At 48.9% G+C, this 24,723-nt stretch overlaps 1 protein-coding gene across 1 annotated transcript in view; it reads right to left on the reverse strand.

The window, feature by feature from the left end:
- CAPN13 (calpain 13) overlaps positions 1-24,723 on the reverse strand; it is an 83,103-nt gene that overhangs the window by 9,063 nt on the left and 49,317 nt on the right. The window contains exons 9-22 of the mRNA XM_086700298.1: positions 22,416-22,490; positions 21,227-21,372; positions 19,476-19,618; positions 15,542-15,553; positions 13,160-13,359; positions 12,101-12,137; positions 11,686-11,742; positions 8,531-8,588; positions 8,360-8,418; positions 6,692-6,760; positions 4,749-4,824; positions 2,403-2,531; positions 1,103-1,158; positions 473-530 (exon numbers count right to left, since the gene is read on the reverse strand). Coding sequence (XP_086556424.1) covers positions 504-530; positions 1,103-1,158; positions 2,403-2,531; positions 4,749-4,824; positions 6,692-6,760; positions 8,360-8,418; positions 8,531-8,588; positions 11,686-11,742; positions 12,101-12,137; positions 13,160-13,359; positions 15,542-15,553; positions 19,476-19,618; positions 21,227-21,372; positions 22,416-22,490 — 1,144 coding nt within the window. The 3' untranslated portion in view covers positions 473-503. The remainder of the gene's footprint in view (positions 1-472; positions 531-1,102; positions 1,159-2,402; positions 2,532-4,748; positions 4,825-6,691; positions 6,761-8,359; positions 8,419-8,530; positions 8,589-11,685; positions 11,743-12,100; positions 12,138-13,159; positions 13,360-15,541; positions 15,554-19,475; positions 19,619-21,226; positions 21,373-22,415; positions 22,491-24,723) is intronic.

Here is a 24,723-nt window from a genome sequence, read left to right on the forward strand (position 1 = left end):
TTTGAAAGTTGCTAACAGCATAAATTGTAAAAGTTTTCCTCACAAGGAAAAAGAGTTGTAACTATGTGTAGCGATGGATGTTAATTAAACCTATTGTGGTAATCACTTCATAATATATACATATATGGAATCATTATATTGCACACCTAAAACTAATACATTGTTAAATGTCAATTATATTTCAATAAAAAATAAATTAACAAATAAGAATTCTAAATCCCTCACTCATGACTCTCAGGCCACATGCTTTCATGAATGTCCACTGCCCGTTCCACACATGGCTTGAGTGAAACCTGCAGCATTAGCCTTGAAATTCAGGGGCGCTGTGCAGTTGAGCCCGGATCCACACAAATAAGGGCTCTGTAATCTCTGGGGAGGTTGTTCCCAGGAAGAGAGTCTTGGGTACAGTTCCTGCAGGAAAAGAGGAACTGTGCTCCTAGAAGGAAATGATTCTAAAGCTGCCACGTCTTACCTGGACTCTGGGGTCTGCTTTACTTCTTGCTTCAATTGTACATGACCAGGTTCATCCACTGAGAAATAAGCATCATTGTTATGACATACCTTTACATTTGTCAGCTTAATACAGAGCAGGGCAAATGGTACCCTTCCCTCTTGAAAGATCTCAGTCTAGTCTCATCAAACTTTTCCAGCTAATTTGAACCCCTTAAGAGACCTCAACCTGCCCATAACAGCATATATTTTGCTACTCTCTGAGTAGCTAAGCAGTGAGAGGGATAACGGAGGTTGGCCAGCTGGCTGGGCCAGGAGGCTCTTTCTAAAGCTCAATGGGAGTGAGTTTAATGTACAGTGAGCTCAGCAGGTGTTCTTAAGTTCCCTCTTGGATTTATGACTCCCACATAATCCTCTGCTTTATTAAGCTATTGGGAAAAAAATAAAATCTGTCTGCCAAGATCCTAAAGCAGCCTTGGCAGCCAGTAATATATAAAGGCAGTAATTGGAGGTGGGGGGTGGGGGGGTGGCAGCTTGGCTGGCCTTGGACAGACTATCCAATATCCTCAGGGAGAAAAATGCCCCCTAGAATCAGGAAAGGGGGGGGTGGCCTGGGGCTGTGCCCTGTGTCTGGGAGGGGAATGTACCTCACCTCCATTTTTGTCAGGTAGAGTCCTTTTCCATCATTGGAGAGGTTCTGGAAAGTCTCTAGAGAGGAGGAGAGGAATCAAGACAGGCCAAGGGAGAGAAAAGCAAATATGGTGATTCCGCATACTCTTTCACTCTCCACAGTATGCCTGGCCTCCCTCCTGGTCTCTTCCCAGCAAACCTCACTCTGTGGGACAGCCCAGGGCTCATCTCTTCAGAAAAGCTCTCTGTCACTGCTTTGGCCCACATGCACCTCTCCCTCTTCTAGTACCCTTGCACTTTGCACTCTTCTACACAGGCCAAGGGGATGTGTGGGTCCGTCTTATAAAGTACTCCACATGCAAAGTTTGGGGAATCTCCCTTGTCCAACTGAGAATTCTCTGGAGGCTTATGCCTCAGCCTTCTCTTCTGTACTCCCAGAGCTCTGTTCCCTCAGTCTTTATTAACCACCTAGCTCAGAGATGGGGGGTTTACAGAGGTGCTCATGCCAGGGATGGTGAGGATTAGAATGAGGCCAGGCCCCATTTCTACCCCAACCACAAGTCTCGAGCTATAGTATGGCTTGGGATTTCACATAGGATTTCATTATAAAAAAGGAGTATGTTGGGGCGCCTGGGTGGCGCAGTCGGTTAAGCGTCCGACTTCAGCCAGGTCACGATCTCGCGGTCCGTGAGTTCGAGCCCCGCGTCGGGCTCTGGGCTGATGGCTCAGAGCCTGGAGCCTGTTTCCGATTCTGTGTCTCCCTCTCTCTCTGCCCCTCCCCCGTTCATGCTCTGTCTCTCTCTGTCCCAAAAATGAATAAACGTTGAAAAAAAAATTTAATAAAAAAAGGAGTATGTTGCTAAAGTGTCCAAATGTTTGACCCACATAGTCGAATTTCTAGAGCCTTGGGAATGCCTTCCTGCCCCCACTTATCCACTTGTGTGTGAATTCCTTCAGCAGAGACCCCATTCATCACAAGACTACAGAGTAGGTTTAAACCGCAAACACCACAGAGAAGAGACACAGTGATTAAATGAACTTCCCGAAAGAGGCACTAAATAGGGTGATGAAGAAATGAGAGACCTAAGACAGAGGAATGTACTGGACAGAACGGGTAAGGATGCAGGGTACCCAAGCTGATTACACCGTTCCACAGGCTAATGTTGTTTCTGCCTCTGGGAGCAAGGGCTCCTCACGCAAGATGCCAACCACCCCACTACGGAGGCCTTTCCTGGGCCTGGAGCAGGAGGGCATTCCTGGTCCTCTCCTGTGTTTTTTTGGTCATTGTGAAGGTGTCCAGATGTCCCCCAGGTGATACTTACTTGCCATGGCTTCCAGTCGTAACAGGAAGCAGACCAGGCTGGGGAAGCTGACCCTGCCACTGTGATCACTGTACCGGAGGGTCATGAGATCCAGAAGCTCGTTGCTGACGGAGGTCCCTGCAAGGAAGTCTGGGCCATGGGGTGGGGTTAGTGAGCGGGAGGAGGCTGGAGCAGGTCTGGTCTTCTGACGTGTGAAGTCTGAAAAACCTGCTCAGAATGGTGGCCTTCTACCACTGTTTCCTACTCAGCCTGGCTCAGGGGTCAGTTCACTCCACTTTGTACTTTTAAAAAAAAAATGTTTATTTATTTTTGAGAGTGAGAGACAAAGCATGAGTGGGGAGAAGCAGAGAGAGAGAGGGAGACACAGTATTTGAAGCAGGTTCTAGGCTCCGAGTTGTCAGCACAGAGCCCAACGTTGGGCTTGAACTCATGAACCATGAGATCATGACCTGAGCCAAAGTCAGACACTCAACCGACTGAGCCACCCAGGGGCCCCATTCCACTTTGTATTTTTATGGTTCTATGGTTGCTTCCTTCTTGTTGGTTGCCGGGCCCCAATGACATTGTTCTGGAGTTTGGCCAGTTACCAACTCAAGATACTCAAGACACTGACTGCGCTGGGGACAATCATCTGCTAATTCCCATGTGAAATGGGAGCTTCCAGGACACCCAGAGTTTGCTCCCAGCCCTGCCTCTGTCAGGCCTCTCTCTGTTGGTGACTTTATAAAACAACCTTGTTCCCCAACTCCATGACTGTGTGTGGGTCTTACAGGTGGGTGCTGCTAGTGTGAGCAAATGTGGTTCCTGGAAGTGAGAGGTTTAGTCCTAAGTTGGATGACCAGGAAAGAGGCTGGTCCTCAGAGGGGAGACCACAGTCAGAAGGTGGCCATAGGCGGGCAAGGTAGAGGTGCCTTGCTGTCCTGCATGTCTGGTTATGAGCTCCAGGAGGCACCAACCACCTAGAAGACAAGAGCAGACTAGCAAATGGCCACGCCTGCAAGCTTTGGTGGGCCAGCAGAACCTCGCAAGCCAAACCATCCATCAAGGGGATGAGCCTGGTGGCCTGTGGGTCCCATGCACCAGAGACATTTGGTTTCTCTAGCAGAATTAATAAAATGTGAATTTGAATGCCTTTAGATAGGCTATGTACTCTCCAACTTGCCACATTCAAAATCACCCTCTTTTCTTATGGTTAGCTCCAGTGCCCTTTTCAGTTATCTGCTTGGTCCTTGAAGATTTTTAATTAGATTCCAACTATTCTCTATCTTTCTCCCTTTTATTATTCTGGAGTCATTAGTGTGGTCTCCTATGGGATTTCATTTTTCTGTAGCTATTCGAGGGTTCTCGAAGCATAGCCCCCAGATCAAGAGCATCAGCCTCACCTAGGAACCTTCCAGAAAGACAAATTCTTCAGCCCCACCCAAGCTCTCCTGAATCAGAAACTTTGGGTGAGGGATAAGGCTCATCAATCCGTGCTTTAACAAGCTTCCAAAGAGTTCCAGGTTTGAGAACCGCTGCTGTCTACTATGAAGAATTAAGAGAAGGACAGATGCTAAGGCATAAAGATGCTTCCTCCTGCTCTCCAGCCTGGGAGTCACCGGAGGAAGAACCACAGAGTCCCTCTTTCCCTGGCATTTACCTGGGGGAATCTGATCTTACGTTTTCCCAAGGAAGGTGGCAGTTTCTGGACTTAACCTTTTTGTGATCCATTTCCTCCACCGGTACAAGGCAGATAATGACTCCTGATCACAAAGTAGTTGGGACAATTAAATGTGATGACGTGAGTGCAGGTTCTCCCTGAACTCTGAAGCTCTTAGGCACCTACAGTATGCTTATCATCATCCGAGGGCTCAAAGCGCTTGCACTCTTGAAGCAGACAGGTGTTGTTTGATTTCATTTTGCTCCAAACCTTCTGTGAGGACAGTACATCCACCTGCTCATGGGTGTTTAGCCCTGACAGCTAGATGTTGACATGGAAGTGTCTCTAAGGCAACCTTGAGTTTTGGTAGGGTATCAATCACGCGGGGTTATTTTCCTACAGTAAGAGTTGTTCTGGGATACAAGGCAGTTGGGAAAGTTGACTGGCACATGGGAACTCAAGTTGGGGAGGATGGAGACTGAGTCCTGAGCCTGGAGGCCCACAGATGCCGGTGTAAACCAGGACAGAGAACCTGCTGCTCTGTTTTCTCCTGACTGTTGGCACTGGTCTTGCCTACAAGCAGGCTAAGGGTGTGCACGCCTCTCTCTCTCTCTCTCTCTCCTTCCCTCCACCCACACACACATGCACACACACCCCACCATCACTGCTACCCCAATCATGACACCCCCAAGGGGCCCCTGCTTTACCTGCATCCTTTATAGCCTTCCACAAATTCACACTCAGGAAAACTCCGGAACGTTTCTGGATGTTCTGGAAAACATTCTGATTTGGGAAAAGAAGCAAGAAGTCCATGTCAGTGCCCTTGCCCACCTTAAAGAGGATGTCCTGGGCAGAGAGAGTTCTCAGAAATCCCTTTTGCATCCCTGGAGGCATAAACCTTGAGTGGATCCAGCTCAGAGGCAGCTCAGCCGAGGATGGGGGGAGAGGCAGGAATGGGCTCCACCCGGTGAAGCCGATCACGCTGGCCACCAGCTGCAGGGCCATGGGTTCCTCTCCCAGGCCTGCGCCTTCCTCTCTTCTGACCTCCTGTCTTTCCTTCCTCACGTCCTAGACTGGGCTCCTGACACGTGGCAGCTTGCTGCACTCCGGAGGTGCAGAGTTCACTAAAGACTTTGCATAGGGTGGTGGTGAAGATTTGGCAACTGAACCACTGGGTTTAAATCCTGGCTTGACTATTTACCAGCTGTGTAACCTTGGGCAAGTTAATCTTTCCAGGCCTCAGTTTACGCCCCCCCCCCCCCCCCCCCGCAGCACCGTGTGAATTACATCACCTGCCTCATGGGGACTGTAGCTCAGGGTCAGTGAACAAATCTGTACGGAGCACTTAGGAGAGCGCCTTGCACAGCAGTGAGCGCTGTGTGGCGGGCAGGCGAGGACTGTAACTTGGGTCCTAGCGCAGCTGCAGGAGGTAGTGACTCTAAGCCTTCATCTCTGTGCAGGGCAGCTCTCCATGCACCCGGGACTTTGCTGCCTCTCCCTAACTCTCCCCGGAGCCCCGATCAGCATCGCACTTCCCAGGTGAGGAAACAGGCACCTGGGCAGGTGACTTCCAGGGAGTAAACACGCAAGCGCCACGCGACTGAACTTGGGCTCCTGGTCTGGGACCTGTGCTCAGCCGCCCACAGGAGCTGTTCTGAGGCAAAATACCCCCAGCCTGTGTGTGAGTGACCAAGGCCAACTGGGGCAACAATCGCTGTGAAATAGCAGCCCGAGAACATTTTCGGGCCTTCTTTGACTTTTGGTGAATATAGAGCAACTCTCAAATGGGATTCGCTTGCTCATTTGGTCATGAGTTCGGTCACTGGTTCAGCAGTTTTGAGTGCCTGCTGTGTACTAGACACTAAGAAAGGCATTGGAGGAAGCCGATGACTATGAAGGGGCCCCTGCCCTATGATCTAATGGGGGGACACATCAGCCATTCCAGTGTCCTCAGAAAAGCCAAATGACTCCAAGCCAGGGATTAGGCGACACATCCTGGTATAGCCACATGAGAATGCTTCATCGTATTATTGTAGATTCGGGTGTTAGGAGCTGAGGGGGAAGCACCCGGGCCTGGAGGAGGCAGGCAAGGCCTCAGGGGAAGCGACTCTTGCGGCTGGACAATCAGTGTGGTAGATACTGGCCAGGCTCTACATCACACACCTGGGGTCTGAAAAGAGCGAGTGGGATGAGTACAAGGGCTTCTCCTGGAACCCAAAGTAGGGTCTCAGCTAAAGGGGCTTGCATACAGCTCTGATGAGTTCAGACCTCATCCTGAGAACAACGGTGAGGCCACAGGCCACATCTGTGATGTCGTCATATCTGGCACGTGGATGGGAGGGGAATGAGATGAACTAGTGCACCGGGGGAGTGTCTCAGGGGCCCGGGGAGGACTGAGGAGGGAAAAGTGAGCTGGTGGCTTTACTATAGTCCATGGTGACCCTTCTCTTCTCCAACCTCCTAGAACATTCCTCACCCTGCCACTTGCTCGAGCATTGCCTTCTAGTAGTGCGGTATGTCTTCCTGAAATGTGACCCTTCTTGAGGGCAGGCCTGGTGAGTTCCTCCTCTTTCATGCTCCTCAACCCTGTGGGGGTCAGACACCCAGCAGATATTTGTTAAACTGGACAAAAAGAGAACATTGCCGGTACCTGGCACTGGACGAGACGGCTCCACAGCCTTGAAAACTCCTCTTGCTCAAGCCTCCCATTCGCTTTGAGCTGGTGGGGAGTTAAGAGTTAACCATGCAGCATGCAGGGAGCAGAGGCCCTGCCGACAGAGCCGGGAGCCGTTCTATCCATCAACCAGTCCAGTGTCACCTGGACATGGCCCCACAGCAGCCGGCTCCCACTGTGTCTGAAAGGGACCTGGCTTAGCTTTAATTTACAAAGGAAAATGGACAATCAGAGGGAGAAAGAAGCCCTGAGGAAAGGAGGTCAATATCACTTGCATCCAGGGGAAGAGAAAGCCCTGAACACAGCCTGTACCGGGAGGGGTGGGGCCCCTGGCAGGGGGGAGTGGGAAGGAGCACGAGGGGTCATTGCAACGCCTGCAGCAGCACGAAAGGCAAGTGCGCATAGACACAAATGGCATTAGAGCCAGGCCCGGTCACCCCATAAGATGGGTTTAATGAGAGCTAATGTGAGGAAAAGAATCCAACTCTGAGTTGCTGCAGGGGAGCGGGGCGTGGTGGGAGGAAGGGCAGAACAGACCTGTCTGTTTTGCAGGGGTTTGGCAGACCCAACCTCCCCCAGGACCACTGGCCCCAGGCTGTGGGGTGCCGTGGGCCACTTTCATTAATCAGTGAGGGTTTGGGCAGTGTCTCCCAGTGATTCCAAACCACAGCCAGCAGAGACAGGGCCTGATTTATGACTTCATCAAGAGGCCCTCTTGTTCGACAATGGCCGGCCTCCCATTCCCACTCGGGCCTTGTTAACAGTGAAGAAGTGGGGGTCGGCCTCACTCCAGGGAGGCCGTGTACACAGAGGGATGAGCCTCAGAGCAGCAGCTGGGGGGCATGCCCATGGGGGGCTAGTCTCTCCTGCCTGGATGGGGCAGCAGGGGAGAAATAGCTCATCGGAGGGAGAAGTCAGGACAGGAGTCAGGAGACCTGGGTTTAATTCCCAGTCTGGCCACTGGTGTCCCTGGAACCCGGGCACGTCTCTGGAGAGCTCTAGCCCCAGCTTCCACAGCTTCAGCTGCAGTCTGGTAGCAATCAAGGGGTATGGCTGCTGTGTAGATCAAGGCATTTTCTCCAAGTTTCAGGGGTTGCTATCTTCACTTAATGGGGACTTGGTGAATAAGGAACTTAATGAAGACTTGACCAGTGGCAAGGGGAAGGGCGGAAGGAAAATAGCCCCCTTGGTGTTACAGGGAGGCAGTGTAGAATGATGTTAGGACACAGATTCCGGAGGCTGAAAACTCTTCAAACACAGGCACAAATTCTGACTGGCTGTGTGATTACTTAACAAATTACTTAGCCTCTTTGAATTCCTTCTCTTTACTTCTTATATCATGGGGGCTTTTTGCAAGAACCACAAGGAAAAGTCCATATACCAGTACTGTTCTTGGTGTGCCATAGACACTTGATAGATGGTAACTACTGTCATGGTTGCTATGCTTGTTCTGGAGAGTCAGTGCATTGGTATAGAATCCACAGAAGCCCAGACTCTCTGGTGAGCCCTTAGAACCAAAGAAGAGAAAACACTGAAAGTAAAAATGTTCCTAACATCCGAATTAGACCCCTGGGGAAGCCCGCAGAGCAGATGGGCTCTTAAAGTTGCAAGAGGAGCCAGGGTGTGGGGGGCTGCAAAGGATACATCCATCAGGGCCACGATGCTCTGGCACTCATCCAAAGAGAAGGTGTCCCCTGGAGTTCCTGGAGGGCAGAGAACAGGAAGGATGGAAACGTTGGGGGTGGGGAGTGACACCAGACTGGCTCAGCAGTGGGCATGAGGTTGGGGCCAGCAATCCTGTGGGTGTGACCTTACCTCTCAGGAGCTCTTGGTTGAGAAGGCTCTGAAGCTGGGTTGCATCAATGTCCAGCCCCTGATCCAAACAAGAGAGGAATATAGGAGTCCCATCCATGCTCAGGAGCTGAGGGGCATTACCTGCCTTATTCTGGAAAAGCACTCAGATTTCTAAGCCCTTGCTTCCCACCCAGTGCCCACCTACCTCTGCCATGAAGCCTTTCTCGATCGCTCCAGGCCATGGTGATACCCCTCCCGTGAACATCTGTAGTGCTCATCACTCCTAACGTTGGGTACCATGTGTGGGTCACCTTGCATTTATCTCTTCATTTATTATGGGGCCGGACAGCAGTGGTTCCTTCCTTTCTGCCTTACCTGGCACTTAGGAGCCCCTCAGGAGGAGTATTGTTGAATGAATCAACTCAGCCCTGAAGGTGTTTTCCCATCTGCCTCCAGGAAGGGATAGAGAGAAAATATGACTACCGAGTGTGTGAGCATAAGTGTGAATGTGAGTGTGTGTGTGTGTGGTAAGAAGAGATGAAAGTGCCAGAAATCTAGGCTAAGACAAGCCGCTCTAATTGAGCACATTACTTAGCATTAGTTTTCCTAGCTACTGAAGCAAAAAGGAAGACATGGTTTTCCTTGGATTAAAAATGGGAAGCAGTGGAGGCTGAGGGGAGAGAAACTTTTCCCAGCCGGAACTTCTGAAGTTGTTAACTGCATTCGATTTTCTCCTAGGGACATTGAGCAGCTTTATGGGCGGTGTCTTCCATGATGATTCTATAGAGAAGCAGAGCCGTGCTGTGCATGGCCATTTCTTACGCGTAGGCTGGTAAAAGCTGAGGGGGTGATGTCACATCACATCAGCACCCTGGGAAAGCTTTACATGGGGGAGGGAGCCGGAGTGAGGTCCCTCAGCTGGTGGCTTTGCAGAGTGGTAATGGGTCAGGTGGAGGAAAGTGTCTCATTGGGTTCTTCTGAGAACCAGCACCCCGTAGATGACAGGCATGCTGTCCCCAGGGATGGCCTCACCACTCAACTGAAAGCAAAAGCAGTCCCACGGCCTGTCCTCATGGGAGAATCCCTCATAATGCCCCCAAGAAAAACACCCTAACAGTGTTTGAAACTGGCTCTCAGTCATCCCTCCAACATCTCATTGACTGGGTTATGTCAGCAAAGTCAGCATTGTGTGCCCACTAGCAACAGAGTTCTTTCCTCAAAAGAATCATGGCATGCAACTTGCAGACCATTTGGTAAGGAACACTTACCGTTACATGGAATGTAAGTTATCAACTAGAATGTAAGCAGCTTTGGGACATGGACGATGTCTCCTTCCTACTGCACGTCCCTCTATCCTAGGACAGCTTGTGATTTGGACCCTGCACCCAAGAACCACCAAAATGTTTGAGGAGATGAGGAATAGAGATGAAGGCTGCCTTAAGCAAATTCCAAAACAATTGCACATTTTCCTCCACCACTTCGATGTAGGATTCCTGAGGAGCTGATGCCAAAACTTTGTGTGGTACTTAGAATGTCCTAGGTATTTTGTATATGTTTGCCAATTGAATAAATGGTGGATAGATGGACATGACCTAACTCAGAGGCTGAGAGGTCCTTACTTTCTGGCAGGCAGACTTGGGTTACAGTACCATCACCACTATCATGGCTGATGAAGGTAGATCATGGTAGTGGTAGCAGTGGTAGGAAGTCACTGTGTTCGCTTGAAACTAAACAGATAGAGATCAGGAGAGAGGACTCGGGGAGTGCATGGACAAACATCTTGCTTTCAACTTTCATTTGAGGCTACAGCCTCTGAGAATTGCTTATAGGCTGTGCAGAATGATGCCAGGCTAGCCCTGTTCAAGGGTGCCCAGCCAAGAGATGAAAAGGGGCTGCAGTCCAGTCTGTTTCACTTCCGAGCTATACACCTTGGCACAAAGCTGTGTGTGTCTTTTACTTTAATTCCTACAAAGGCCCCATATGGGCTACCAGTTATCCTCTATGAGGAGACATTTGGTTGTTATTTGGAAAAACCCTGATTAGGGAACCTGTACCATTTGTCATATGACAAATTATATTTTTTATTTCAGATGTGCAGGTACATGAACCATGTTGAGGATTTTGCCATCTGCCCCTGAAAGAAGCTTGGTCTCAGGTCTCCTAATTAGGTCCTGTTTGTTGCCTTGGGGCAATAACCTTAGTTTGGACATCTGCTCTGGAGAAGCTAATCTGTCTTAATTCAATGTAGATTGACAGAGCACCTTCTCTGTGCCAGGGACAGTGATAGGTATTGGGGACAAAGAATGCATATGGTGCCATCCCTTCCTCTGGGAGCTCACAGACTGGGGATTATCATCTGGGATGCAGGACTTTGTCCTGCATCAAGTGAAGTGCCTTCTAAATCAGCCAGATGTGGACCTGAATCCTGGGCTCATATTGATTTTAAGGAGTTCCATATTGAGCGGCTCCTCGTAACACTTTCCCCTCATGACAGCCACATTCTTCATTTCTCCTTGTTTTTCCCTCTGGGCCCAGGCTGCCTGAATAATTTCCCTCTCAGCAGCCTCCTAGTTACCCCATTAGCCCACTGAATGCCTGGCATCCTTCCTGTCCTTGGCCTCTGCCTGGCCCAAGGCCGACATGGGACACATGATCATATCTATCCATCACTTTGCACTTCCCAAACCAACATGACTATTAATGGCAAAAGGCCCATTGTGCAGAGCCCTTGGCAGATGTTTTTATCCTGGCAAGTCAAGGAGTTCTTTATAACGGTTTATTAAACCATTAAGAAAAACCTCTGTGCACCTAGGTGGCTTGGCAGGAAAAATATCATTGGTGCCTTCAATGAAGCTGGCTAGCTCCTGTGAGGAATAATGTCAAACTGGAGGGGGTGAAGATCAGGAGAAGGAAAGATTTCAGGGGGTATTGCCAATTACTTGTTTAAAGATTTAACCTCACCCCATAATTAGCCCCATCCTTACCAAGCTGTATACCGCTCCCAGATGTCTCCTAGTTCTGGTTTGGTAGCCCTATTAGTTCTGGAGATATCCAGGGAGACAGACTGATAAAATGACCAACTACATCACTTTTCTTCTCTGTATCCTGATAAGGGCCTGGGATAAGTTTCCTTTCCTCTAGTCCCACCATCACTCATCCCATGCTAAGGACTGTACCTGGTGAGCGTATTTGTGGAAGATGCTTCCTTGGGAGCCATTTTCCGGAAGACTTGCCTGGATCAAAGGGAAAATAGTCAACATCAAATTTCTGTGGAAGGAGACTACCTGTCTTGGACAGTGAAGGCACAAGAACCACTCCCCACACCTGGATCTGAGACAGAGGCTTTATCTAGCAATCGAATAAAATTTGTAGGGGAATGGAACACTGGAGTTTGTGGAAGAGGATTGGTTCCAGCCTGACACTGGAGGCTTGGTCTTTCCCCTCTGCTCTGCCCCTTTGAGCCATCATTGGCCCATGATGATGGTGTCTCTTCTCACTGGTCAGTGCTTTAAGGTAAGAAAGGAGACAGAAGTTCTTGGGCATGGGATGTCGTCAAGGAAGCTTGCCAATCAAACCTTTCCACATACCTACCTTTAGTGTTGTAAGGCTGAAATTGCTGCTCGGGTTCCTAGAAAACCAGGGAAACAGTGTGAAAGGATGAAAAACTCACGATTTAAAGGAGGCTTGAATATGGAGGACACCTTAGGTGGCACTGGACATTTATACCAAGGATCTGAGTGGAGAGACTTCAGCACAGCAGGTCGTGAAGTGGGCAGCCATGACAGTCAGCAGACAGATAAACATCATAACCACGTACCTAGTCTTTTGATTGGACATCGTCTGGTCTTCAAATTATTTAGCAAATGGTTCCTTTTCACAACCAAGTACACATGCACAGTGACCCCCATTGCCAAGATGGCAGATAAGCTTTGTCTTATGTTCCAACTCTGGTGGCACAGTGGCTATCTGGCATACGGGACCGAGGCCTCATCCAAGCTCAATTGTAAAGATGGCCATGATGAGAGCAATGTCTGCCTCAGGTCCAACAGGGGGTAAGATGCCCAGCAGGGATATGTATTTGCTGATCCCAGTCTTGACCACTGAGTTAGCAATGAAGACTCTCCATGATTGGGCTCTGTCTTTCAGGCCCATATTTCACTGTCTCCCTGATGTACCCCACCTTCTGGTCACATTTCAGACAACTGCCAGCCATGCCATGTACCACCTTCCTGTGCATATGGCTGACATCACTTCTATTTCAATAGGCTCTACGCTCACCCACTTCCCTGATTCTGGTCATGCTGTTTTCTTCAACCTGCACTACCTTTTCCTTTAAACATTAGATTATGTTTTCCATCAAGGGATAGCTCAAATGCCATTTTCTCTAAGAAGCCTTCCTCAATCCCTCTTGCCAGATGTGGGTCCCCTTACTCTGTCTTCCCATGTGACTCTGCACTCCCACTGAGCAATGGCCACATCCTGCTCAATAGTCTACTCATTGGTAGAGATTCTCTTGCCACCCTTTGTGGTGGGCTTCTTGCAAATGAGCCCCCCATGTCCCCTGATGCAGTACATGCTGCACAGGATGACACAATGTGTTCTTATAAATTTAAGTGAAATAAAACAGTTTGAAACCCAGAGTTCCTGTACCTGTCACCATCTGGCATTTTCAGGAAGATCCGGAGCAAAAACTCAACTTCTCTGTATGTGGCGATGACCACCACGTAGGTCCCAGGGATCAGACTGAAGTACTTTGTGAGGTTGCACTTGGTTTTAGAAACTATGCCCTTGACAGCGTTTCTGTATTGAGAAAAGAAGGTGGGTGGCAACCTCTTCCAGAAGGGCTGGAACTGGAGGAAACATGAAGATGATCAGAAAGCCCCTTGTGTGCATGCGCCCAGCCCCCAGGAGAGCCCGCCACCTTCCAGACCCCACATCATTCACCAAAACAGCATTACAGGCTCCAAAAAGAGTGACAGTGCTTACCTGGACTTTCAAAATGCCACAGAGTTCAGACCGTCATTTAATAGAAACACTGACACCACAACAAGTGTAAAAAAAAAGTACGGCACATGGTTTCACCTCATTAAATCCCACAGTAGCCTGGGTTTTGGGGTTTATGTCTCTGCTCATATAAAAAGACTTTCATGGAAACTAGTGAAGTTGTTCCAACACTGAATGACTTTTGGACCCCCAGAAGCCCCTTCCCTCCTGAACCTTCCCCAGGATGCTTTGGACTGTATATAGCACAGCAGAGTTGGACTCCTTTATTCCCTCCATTTCATCTTCCCAGCAGAGCCCTGGAATTTCTTCTCATTGGAGAATAATAGGTCCTGATCATTTTCCTTTTATTTCAATATTTTCTTAGAGATAAGACAATAAATATAATGCAGTTCCCATTACCAGATGTCACATACATATTACATAATAAAAACCCCTTACTAAATAAATTTTCCCCAATACAGTCGAGCATGGGGGTTCCATCTAAAATGGTTATGCAGCGTGAAATGATTATTTGTGAGCTCTGCCTTGGAGAAAAACAGGGAGAAAGGGAGAGTTTCTTTTCAGGGGGTGGAGACAGGGCTGAGCTAGGAGATGAGACGGGAGATAGGTCACTGTCCCGGGTGGGCAGAAAGGGCTGGGTGGAACCTTCACAGTGACTTTGCTGATACTAACAGTGATCCCAGTAGGTTTGGAACCTCATTTGCTTGAACCCTTGTGGCAAAAGCAATGATGAGAACCATTCTACTCCAAAAAGTCAGCACTGCCCTGTGGCTCTGGGTGTGTGTGTGCGTATGTGTTTGTGTGTGCGCACATCCATGAGTGTGCACAGAAATGTGTGTACCTCTTGCAGTCCAGAATTTCCCTGCTTCCCTGCTCGCCTCCCTCCACTGGGCTCTTGCAGCCTTTCCAGGCTCCCTATCTTTTAGAGCAGACTCGCTCAGTGGCAACAAGAAGCATGAGTAGGTGGCATGGTGGTCTAGTGCTCAGAGGACCAGCATCGAATTAACACAGGCCTAGTTGCACAAAGACCTGACCCTGTAGTTCCAGGGATGGGTCTTGTACCTTTTCCTGGGCCGAGTCCCCACTCCTTTCTCCAGCTCTGGGAATTAAAACACTGATCTGTTCCTTGTACCCGAGTGCCTCCCTTTGAAACCCTTCAAGAAGCTCCGCTTCCATGACCAGGGTGCCAAAACCAAAATCAGATCCTAAATTCAACTCTGTGGCTAGGCCACTGGTATCAGGGGCCTCCTTGCTGCCTGCTTTCTGCCTGGGCTTCTGAGTATCCCCTGCTTGAAGATGCCCTGTCCTGACCTCTCTCTACCTATTGGGGCACCCCTGGAAGGCCCAGAGGAGCTTCCCTGGACCCACCAGCATGCTACAGGGACTACCTGTTGGTTGTGACTTCATCTTGCTCCCTCCCTGCCATCCTTGGTCCCACACATGCCCTGGCAGCAACAGCCCCACAGAGCCCACATCCATTTAAGGAGTCTGAGTGCCTGTAACTCCATCTGTCCTTCTCCATCCTTACTCTTCACTCATCCTGCACCAATGCGGGGCCTGCTTAGGAGAGGGATCAAATTTGGTTGTAAGATAAGCTAGATATGCCCTGAAGGTGCATTTGCAGAGTGTGTATCCTGTTTGTGGTGGATCTAGGGGTGACGAAGAACATGAGGCTAAAGTCCCTCTAAGATGCCACTAGCTCTGCTTCTTAAGTGGGAAAGAAAGGGCTCCATCAGTGTTATCTATTGGAGGCCAAATGCTTGAGGATAGTTTTGTGGTTCCAGATCCTCTTAGATGTCAAACCAGAGAGCAACTCAAGGGGTCCAACCCCCAGAACAGGACAGCAAACACATGTCCTGCACTGTTGCCCTGTTCAGAGATTCTAAGCTTGCATCAGTCACAGGACATAACAAGAATAAATTTGCAGCCACGAAACAGCAAGAGATGTGCCAAAGTTATGGTGTTGGAAGAGGCATAATGCTTTACCGATGCACAGCAACAGAAGCAGGAGAAGGGGCTGAACCGTACCTGAGGGTCGACCTGTGGGGAAGAGAAAGAAAGGCAGGCTCAGGGACTTAAACCAAAACTCAGGATCAAGCAGATCCCAACAGCCCAGCTCCGGACCCTGCATTCCTTCTTCCTGGGCAGCCAGCCTGTTCCCTGCACCCCCCAGGGGACGGGACCATTACTAATCCCCTGTGCAGAGATGTGAAAGAAAACCTGACCCACTGTAGGTTGTAGGGGGGTCAAGGGGGAAGGCAACTCAGCTCAGCCAGGTGTGGTTACTCTTCACAGCAATGATGATAAAAGAGAAGGGAAGAGAGAGATGTTAACAGGGTTGGAGGTAAGACAGAACCTAGATCAGATGTCAGTTTCTCAACATCAGGTGTTCCAACGTGAAGAAACTTCTTTTATTTCATCATACCACTGAAAGATATGGTGGGAATTTGTTCTAGGCCCCCGGTGTTCGTAAGGAATGTCTGTGTGCATCTGAATTGGGAAATACCTAGTTTTAATCTTGAACTGAATATTGCACTGAGGACACAGCCCTATTTTTAAGCCACTCTGCCATCTGCAAGATGCTTCCGTGTAATGTGTTGGATTGTCACAGTGACCCTGAAAGCAGATACTGAGACCCTGTTTTATGGATGTGGAAATAGTTCCAGCAGTCTAAGTGGCAGAGAAGGGAATAAAGCAAGCTTCTTTGCTTCCTTGGTGATTAACACCCACCACCCGGCAGTGTCTTCTGCAGTTGGTGTGGGTTTCAGTTCTTTTCCTCTGCTAATCCTGCCTAACACCACCCACCCCAACACACACAACCATGTGTACAGACCACCTGATTTTCCCAGGCAGACTTTTCTGGAGCCCAAGAATGAGCTGGAAGCTCCCAGCCTGGGAGAGCAGCTTTGGGGTGAAGATGAAATGACTTGTCCACCCTTGTCCTTTTTCTCTGTCCTGTCTTCTGTTTGTATACCACCCATGTTTGTTCTGATGCAAGGCAGAGCAGTGCTTCCGTAGGAGTTGGGAGTCATGGGACCATGCCAGGGTGGGAGGGCCGTATACATTAGTCGTGCAAGCAGCACTGCCCGCAAACACCATCAGAGCCCTGCAGACTTCTGGAGGTCTACTTGCTGGCATGCACTCAGCCTGTTTCTCAGCCAAACTGTGAAAGGAACCCAAGTGTCTCTTGAGCTGCCAAAGACTAGATGGTTCTCTGGTGTTCAGCTCAATCAGGATCCTGCAAGATCCACTGGGACCTCCTGGGAGCCTGAAGAGACCTCAGGTTTGAGTTCCTTTTTAGCAAAGTGTACAGCTGAGAAATGCATCTCTGTATTTAATCTCAGTAGGTATTTATCTCAGTAGATAAATGGGCTCAGCAGTGTTTAAAAACAGATAGGATTATGATCTTTCCAGGGCTCCTGAACTGTAAAGACTTTGGGCAAACTGGTTAACACAAGGCTGCTATGATGTCCAGCTCTGGGGCACCAGACTCACAGGTGGCAATGTGAACAGCATCCCCAGTTGTGCACTGGGGCAGCCCTCTTTCCCTCTGTGGGCTTCTGTCTCTCATCAGAAGAGGGGTGCAGTCCTGTTTGGTGCCCTGAACTATTAAACTATTAAATCCTGGCTGAGTAGACCAGATGCCTCCATTCCTTCCCAGCCCCTTTCCTTTGTTCTTCCCAGAAATAAGAGTTGGGGGTACTCTGAGGATGAGAATCCTCTCAGAAGGCACCTGAATCATTTGGGATTCTTGGCTGGAAGCAAGAGATACCAATCAGCGTGGGGTGAGCAGAAAGCCATTTATGGGAAGTCTAGAGGATGCAGCTGAGAAAGTGGGTGGGAAAGAGGGGAGACGGCTATGCAGCTGGACACCAGCCCAGGATCTGCCTACACTGCTGCTGCCAGGCCCCAGGATTTGCTGTACATAATCCCTCAGCTGGTTCTACCACTTTTAATGACTTCCTCAAGAGTCCAAACCCAGAGTGACCAAAAGGGGGGGTGGGCAGGCATGAGAGGAGCATCTAATTGGACAAGTCTGGCTCACACACCTACCCCATTTGCAGCCAGGGGCTGGGGAGAGAGAGTATTTGGTCTCTTTGGTTGCCGCAGTGGGGAATTAGGCCCTGCCTTCTACCAAGTGGAAGAGAGCGTTCAGATGTCTGGTGGTGAGAAAGATGACAATTGTCCACTATTGCATCCTTAGATGTTCTTTTCCAGCCTCAACAGGTTTCAGGCACCTCAGAAGTACTGTGCCAAACCCCAACAATTTCTTTTCCATTGATTTCATGCAACTGGGAAGCAGAAATGGGCTCAGAACAGAACCCAAAGGGCTCTCCTCCTTCTAGAGCCAGAATCATTGTTTTCCTTCGAGCTGGGAGCATCACCAGGAAAGCAAGTGCCTCCGCCTTGTTGAGAGACCCAGACCGGGGACCAGGAGCTCTGGTATCAAGTACCTTCCCTTCTAGCCGGACCTTGGGAAGGTCACTCTTGCTCTTTCAGCTTTGGCTTTCATATCTATAGAAGTAGTGTTTGAAGCGATAAGTGTGAACACGCTGAAGTACATTACCACCGTGAAGTCTTCTCATTGGAGTGAACTACAGCCAGGACTCAGGACTGCTCCAGCATGAGCAGAGTACCCAGGAGCCCTGCCTGTCATACATGAGTTGACCCATGGTTCTGACTGTTGCCTTAGTCTCAGTGAACAGGAATGAAGATTATTCCTAGGGATGCTATAATCACAGCCCCAGCCACAGAGGCTTGGAGGACATCTGGTGCCCAATCCCCAGCTCTGCCATTAACTCTGACCATATCACTTCACCTTGCTGGGCCTCAGTTCCTTCAGCTCCACTATAAGGACAAGGGATCCTAGCATTTGATGGGTGCGGTACCATAGTTATCCAAGTCAGTCCATAGAGGGTGTGGAGCATATGATTTAAGAACCATACACTTTATCTTTGGGATGCGTTAATTTGGTGGGGTTCCCCGGGTGGTTCAGTCCGTTAAGCGACCGACTTCAGCTCAGGTCATGATCTCACAGTTTGTGCATTTGGGCCCTACCTCAGGGTGTGCGCTGACAGCTCAGAACCTGGAATCTGCTTCGGATTCTGTGTCTCCCTCTCTCTGCCCCTCCCCTGCTTGTGCTCTCCTTCTCAAAAATAAATAAACATTAAAAATTAAAATGATTTGGTAAAGGAGGTGGGAGCAGAGGTATCAGATTTTCTTTAGTAACACTTTTAAGTAGTCTCAAAAAAAAAAAAAAAAAAGAATTCTCCGATTAGCTCCTCCCAGTGGGATGGGTGCAGGCTGGTGGGTGGAAGGATGACCCCTCAGGAGCTGCAAAGCTGGTTGGGAGGGCCATGGGTGTGAGGAGGGGAGGCCAGGTAGAGAGAAAAACCTGGCTTTGGATGAATGGCCAAGCATATATTTGCAAGCCAACCACCAAGACTGGATTTTGGTCTAAATACAAGAGAAAAACATACCTCCTGGTTTTACATCCAGAATTTATTTTTTCCTTTAAACTCCTCCCAAAGTTTAGCCAATGATTCTCAAACTTTCATGCACGTAAGCAGCACCCAGGGAGCTCGTTACAATGCAGACGTTCAGACTCCAGCTATAGAAGTTCAGATTCAGAAGGTGTTGGATGGTCCCAGGAATCTGCATTGTTAAACAGCTGGTCTTGGACCAGACTACTTTTTGGATAACAAACATTTGGGCTTGCAGCATACCAGGAAATGCTGACAAGTGACACGGTTAGGAGGTGTGTCCCTCTGTGAACTTGGTCAAGCCTGATCTCCTCTCAGGTTTTCCTGTAAATTTAGAGTTGAACCAGGTGAACTCTATAGCCCTTTGGGTTTTATGTCTGAGGTAGTTCAGTGAAATCTCCCAGCCTAGTCAGCTTCTCTCTCTGCACAAGGAATACACAAATGTCCGAAAGGGCAAGCCCTGAAGCAGGCTGCCTTACCTTGAATACCTTGAAGGTGAGTGGAAATTTCTCATCTTTTGCCTTTAAATTTTGCGGCATGATGTTGAAGGACATGACGACATTGTTGTCTTCCATACTCTCTGGCACAGAGAAGATGAACTGCGTGTCCCTCAGAAGTTCTTCTGCATGAGAAAGAGCAGTCACTGGAGCTCAGTTCAGCTCCTATGACTCCCAGATGGGGCCATGTTGGTTCAGAAAGCTCTGGTGGGTTGTATTGGACACTCTGGATTTGGAGACTAAGGGGCAGGCCCCAGGCCCCACGACTACTACTTATAGCACAAGCTTCTTTGTTTTGTGAGACTCTGTCTCTTCCTCTTAAAAAGAAGAAGGGGAAGAATATTCCCCACTGGGTGAAAATGTTTCTTAACGTTGAGGGCTATTTTTAATCATAAGTGGAATTTCAGAATCCTCAGGTATGTATGAGCTTACACACTGGCGATAACCATCAGAGCCTGGAAATGATGTCAATCCCCAAGCACCAGGGCAGACAGAGGAAAACAGGCAGAGAGATGGTAATTCATAGCACTCCACTACCCAAGCATGCTCCTCGGAGCCAGGGCAGGAGACAGAAGGAAGGTGAGGACTGTTAGATTCAGATACATGAAAGAATGAAGATAAGTCAAGATAGAGCTGAAATCAATACACATCCACAGGTTCGGGTCACAACTGGGAAGCTCTGAGAGGGGAATGTGGAGACACAGAGGCTTCCTGTGAGGGCTAGACTACATAATGCATTCAAGTGTACTTAGCAGTGCAGGGCAGGTGCTCACGCACTGGCTCCCTTCTCTCTTTCCCTTGCAAAGAATCACTAAGAACAGCCCCAAGGTACCATTTTGGTTAGTTCATTGATATGCACTATATCCAGGGAAGGGGACTTTGGCCCCACAGTCAGACAGATGTGGCTCTGGAAGGTGAATCAGTAAATTTGCTACCCAAGTATGACTCAGGAGTTTCTTAGAGTCCATCCATGACCACCAGAAGTGTGAAGATCCTTGAGGTTGAAAACAGGGGCACCCTGGGGTCATTCAAGCAAATCATTCTCAACAGGCAGGTGCTGGGGAAAGGGAATGCTCATGTCTAGGTGCAAACACACCCACATTCACACTCACACATACGCAAACTTGTTTGTGTAGCTTCTCCTATGGATGATGTGTAAGCACGCTCAGGTTCACGTTCATAGGGAGCTATTTCACTCATCTGTGTCACAAATGGGAAGCAGGAGGTGCAGCGAGAATATGTGACCCTCCCAAGGTCACACTTAAGATTTACCTCAGGGGAGCCCAAAGACAGGTTCAGAGGTGCCCACCTCTGAGATCTCAGTATGCTGTTACAGGATGTACCAACCAGCATGGGACAGGAATATTCTCCCTTATGTCTGGATGGGGCAAAGTGATGGTTTAACCCAGGCCCCGACTTTTGTCCAGTGTTGTTTCCACAGCTCCCCACCACTGAAGAGCGGTCAGCCTGTCTTTCTGGGAGGTGGGTGGAAGTCAGTAGGACAGTGGGAGAGCATGACAGGGCAGGGGAGGCACACTTGAGATTCTCCCACCCAGCCCACCCAGCAACTGTTTCCCTTGGAGAAACACAGCTGTCCCTTTAGGCTGACAGATTCCTCTCCTTTTAAGTTCAGGCTGATGGTCCAGAATCAAAAGCCACTGAGACTTGAAGCCAGGACTGGGCTAGGGCTGGAAGCTTCCATCTGGCAGAATCATTACCAATGTCATCACTACCTGTGGTGTTTCCTGGAACTGCGTGGTTCTTAAACATCATTTGGGACCATCTTTCAGGAGGCATGTTTCCATGGTTTAGACTGACTGGAAATTGGTTACATACGTATAGGCAGGAAAAGTTGTCTTGGAAATCTTGACATGACATCCTGTTATAAACAGATACACATCATTTCACTGGTTTTGTCCCTAGGGTGGGTGTTCCCATCTCCCCACTGTACCTTTGTCAATTCTAGTCTCCATGGACTTACCACTGTCCTACCCCAAGACAAGGGCCTCATTCTGGCTCATTCACTATCAAGTACCTTTCTGTTCCCTCCAGGGGTTGAGAGAATAGGACAGAATAAAATTTCTGGGTTCTGCATGTCTCTCTCATGGCCAGAAGGATGGCTCTTGTCTCTCTCCGCTCTGGGTCCTATACACTGTTAAGAAACAGTGGTTGGTTCCTTTGCCAAATTCATTGCTGAATCAGAATAAAATGGGCTCAATACCTAAAACCCCATCTTGTACTGTGATTACAGTGGAGATATTGGAAATATTTTTCCTTTCTAATTGACATTTGTCTCTCTGCTTCTTAATAACTTAGACCCAGTCTCCTCTTCACACATGTTAAATTTTATTTAAATATGCTATTAAGTAAACCACAAACCTCTCAGGAAAATGTCTGTATTATCCTTTAAGATGTGAACACATGGCAGAGAATGGGTTTTTAAAACTCTAGTCCTGCATAGCTGCTGGGCGAGGATACGGATGTCTCACTCAGAACTCTAGAGTCAGGGCTGGGAGATTAATACTGAACTGCTCTTTTAGAAGACTCTGGAACCCCAGGGTGAGACTGTAGGTCCTAATGGGATGGCGTAGAAGATACAGGCATGATAACCAGGCATGATAACCAGGCATCCTGGTTTTTAGGAAACTGTTGATTTCAAAGGTTTGGTGTCAGTATTCCCTTTTGCCATTCACATTTCCTGGAAGTTCTGATATTTCAGACTGAAATACCTTTCACGCAAAGAGAAAGCACACAAATAATTTCCCATCCAAACCTTTCATGTCTTGGTGGAAAAAACAGTCTCCTTCTACATAGATCTCTACAAAGCTAATCTTTAGTCTCACAAAAGTGTAGGGAAAGGGGGAGGGATTGAGGGTGTGGGCAATAGTTAAAGTTTTAAAATGTAACTTTAAAAAAAAATACCAAAACTCGCCATCGTCCTTATTCTCATACAGCAGTCTTCTCCATTGGTGGTGGGTTTCCTGCCATTCTGGCGACCTGGGCACACAGAGACAGACCACAGGGTGAGATCTCCCAAAGCGTTTCACCTCGGCAAAACATGCCCCAGCAGAAGCCCTGTCCCTCATTCATTCTGGGAGTGCAGGTGGAGGGGGTCATTCTACCTAGTGACAGGATTCGGTCATTCTCTGTAGGCTGGTGGCTCCCAAATTGTCCCCAGCATGATCCTCTTTCCTGAGCGTTAGATGGATACATGCTAGGGGCCATGCCACATCTCCACCAGAGCCCATAGTGGTCTGGAAACCAACTTACCCCAAACCGCACCAGTCCTCTGTCTCCTCCCATTGCTCAAGTGAAAACTCAAGAAGCCACTCCCTCGTGCCCCCTGACATCCAAACAATCACCAGATAGCAATGATGTAGGATTCCACCTCTGAAATCCACTTACTTCCCTCCTTCCTGCTGCCCTCCTAGTTCAGGAAGCCTCATCTCCTTCTTGGACTTCCCATCTCCCTCTCCATTCTGCCATCAAAAAGAATCTTTCTAGAAGAGAAATCAGATTCTGCCATCTCCCTGCTTAAAATACCTTTTCTTCTCAGGATGAAGTTAAAACTCCCACATCAGAACCTTGGCCTCTGCCTACCTCTCCAGCCCTACCTGAGCGGCTCCCTACTTCCCCACACACCCCACACTTGAATTCTACCCTTAGATCACAATTGTCCTCATCTCCTTAGTAATACCTGTCCTGCCCCCACCCTGGCCTTTGCCATGAGGCTCCCTCTACCCAGGAGACTCTTCCTCCTTTCAGTCCTTTAACTCAATGTTATTCCTCTTTCCTCCTAAAAGGTACCTCTGCTGGGAAACCTTGACTGTTCCCCTGTGGTGTCCCCACTTCACCTCCAGAGTCAGTGTCCCTCCTTGGGACACACACAGCACCCTGTACCATTCCTGTCTCAGGACTTAGTGCCCTATGCTTCTAGTGCTTGTGGATTTCTTCCTGTCCCTCACTAGACTCCGAGTTCCAGGAGCTCAATGAGCATGTCTCACCATTACCTGATCACAGGGGCTGGCACAGGCCTTGGCAAATAGGCATGCAGCAGTTCTCTGCTTGCTTAATTTATATAGTTGTCCAGTTCATCAGGATCATGTTTTCCAGAAGCTAGTCCTAGGGTCTGTGAAGGAGGAGGCCCTCACAGGCAGAAGGGAGCGGCTGTCGCTCCCTCAGCCCCCTCCTAGTGGCAGAGACATGCGCATAAGCAACAGGCCCCAGAGGCACAAACATGCAATGAATTTATCTCTAGGAGTGGCTTGTACCGAGGGCCTGGGTCAGCTCTGTGCTGGAAAAGCAAGGCAGGGACCACCACTCAGACTTCGGGCTTTCAGGCCGAGCCAGTCAGATGTGTTATTGTAAAATGGCAATTTTATAATTAAGTGATAATTTCATTTTCTGCAGTGTGTAAGGAAAAATAAATGTAGTGTAAATCAATATGCTATCGATTCACGCAAGTTTGCCTTTAAGTGTGTGCGTCTGAAATTTCAATTATGGCGGAGATTGGACCATCCGGCTCCATCTATCCATTTTCACTCCTTAAAAAGTAGGGGGGAAATCGACCACCTGCATGGAGACTTGGCCCCGTTTCTGGTGGGAGATGGTGAGCCTAAACGCAGCCGGTGTGTGATCCTTCAGAGTTAGTGTGGCCAGGTGTGCTCCTGTTCCCTGCTCTGTACACGACTCCCCTGTCGAAGGGCCTTCACAAATCCTACGCCCGTAGGGTGTAAATCCAAATTTATGAGGTGACACTGGGCTCTCTGGCCCCAGCCCCCAGCATTTCTTTTCCAGGTTCTGCTGCTGCAGGCTAGTTTGCTCGCCCCAAAGAACACACTGTAAGTGATCCCAGCTCAGCACAAGGTCTATACGTCCCCCCAACTTCCTGGTGACCTCTTCCCAGGTGAGTCATGCTTTTTTTTTTTTTCTGCTTGAGTTCAAGTTCGACTCTGTGAAGCTTGCTCTGAACATACCAACCCAAGGGAAGCTTCTCTTCCCTAATCTCTGGTGCCCCTTGCTGCCTTCACTGCTCATGAGATATTTAGCATAGGGGATGTGGGCAAATTATCAACTCAGTTAAATCTGTTGCCTCTTCTCCTATGCAAGGCACATGTGTCATTGACGTGTGCCCTTCCTTCACTCCAACCCCAACAGCCAACCTGGAATCAGGGATTCTGCCAGTCACAACACCCCTGGGCCATATTGGCAACTTGGGGTAATGACTGAG

The sequence above is a fragment of the Puma concolor genome, chromosome A3, assembly GCF_028749965.1.
Source record: "Puma concolor isolate L17-30 chromosome A3, mPumCon1.1.hap2, whole genome shotgun sequence".
Lineage (NCBI taxonomy): Eukaryota > Metazoa > Chordata > Mammalia > Carnivora > Felidae > Puma > Puma concolor.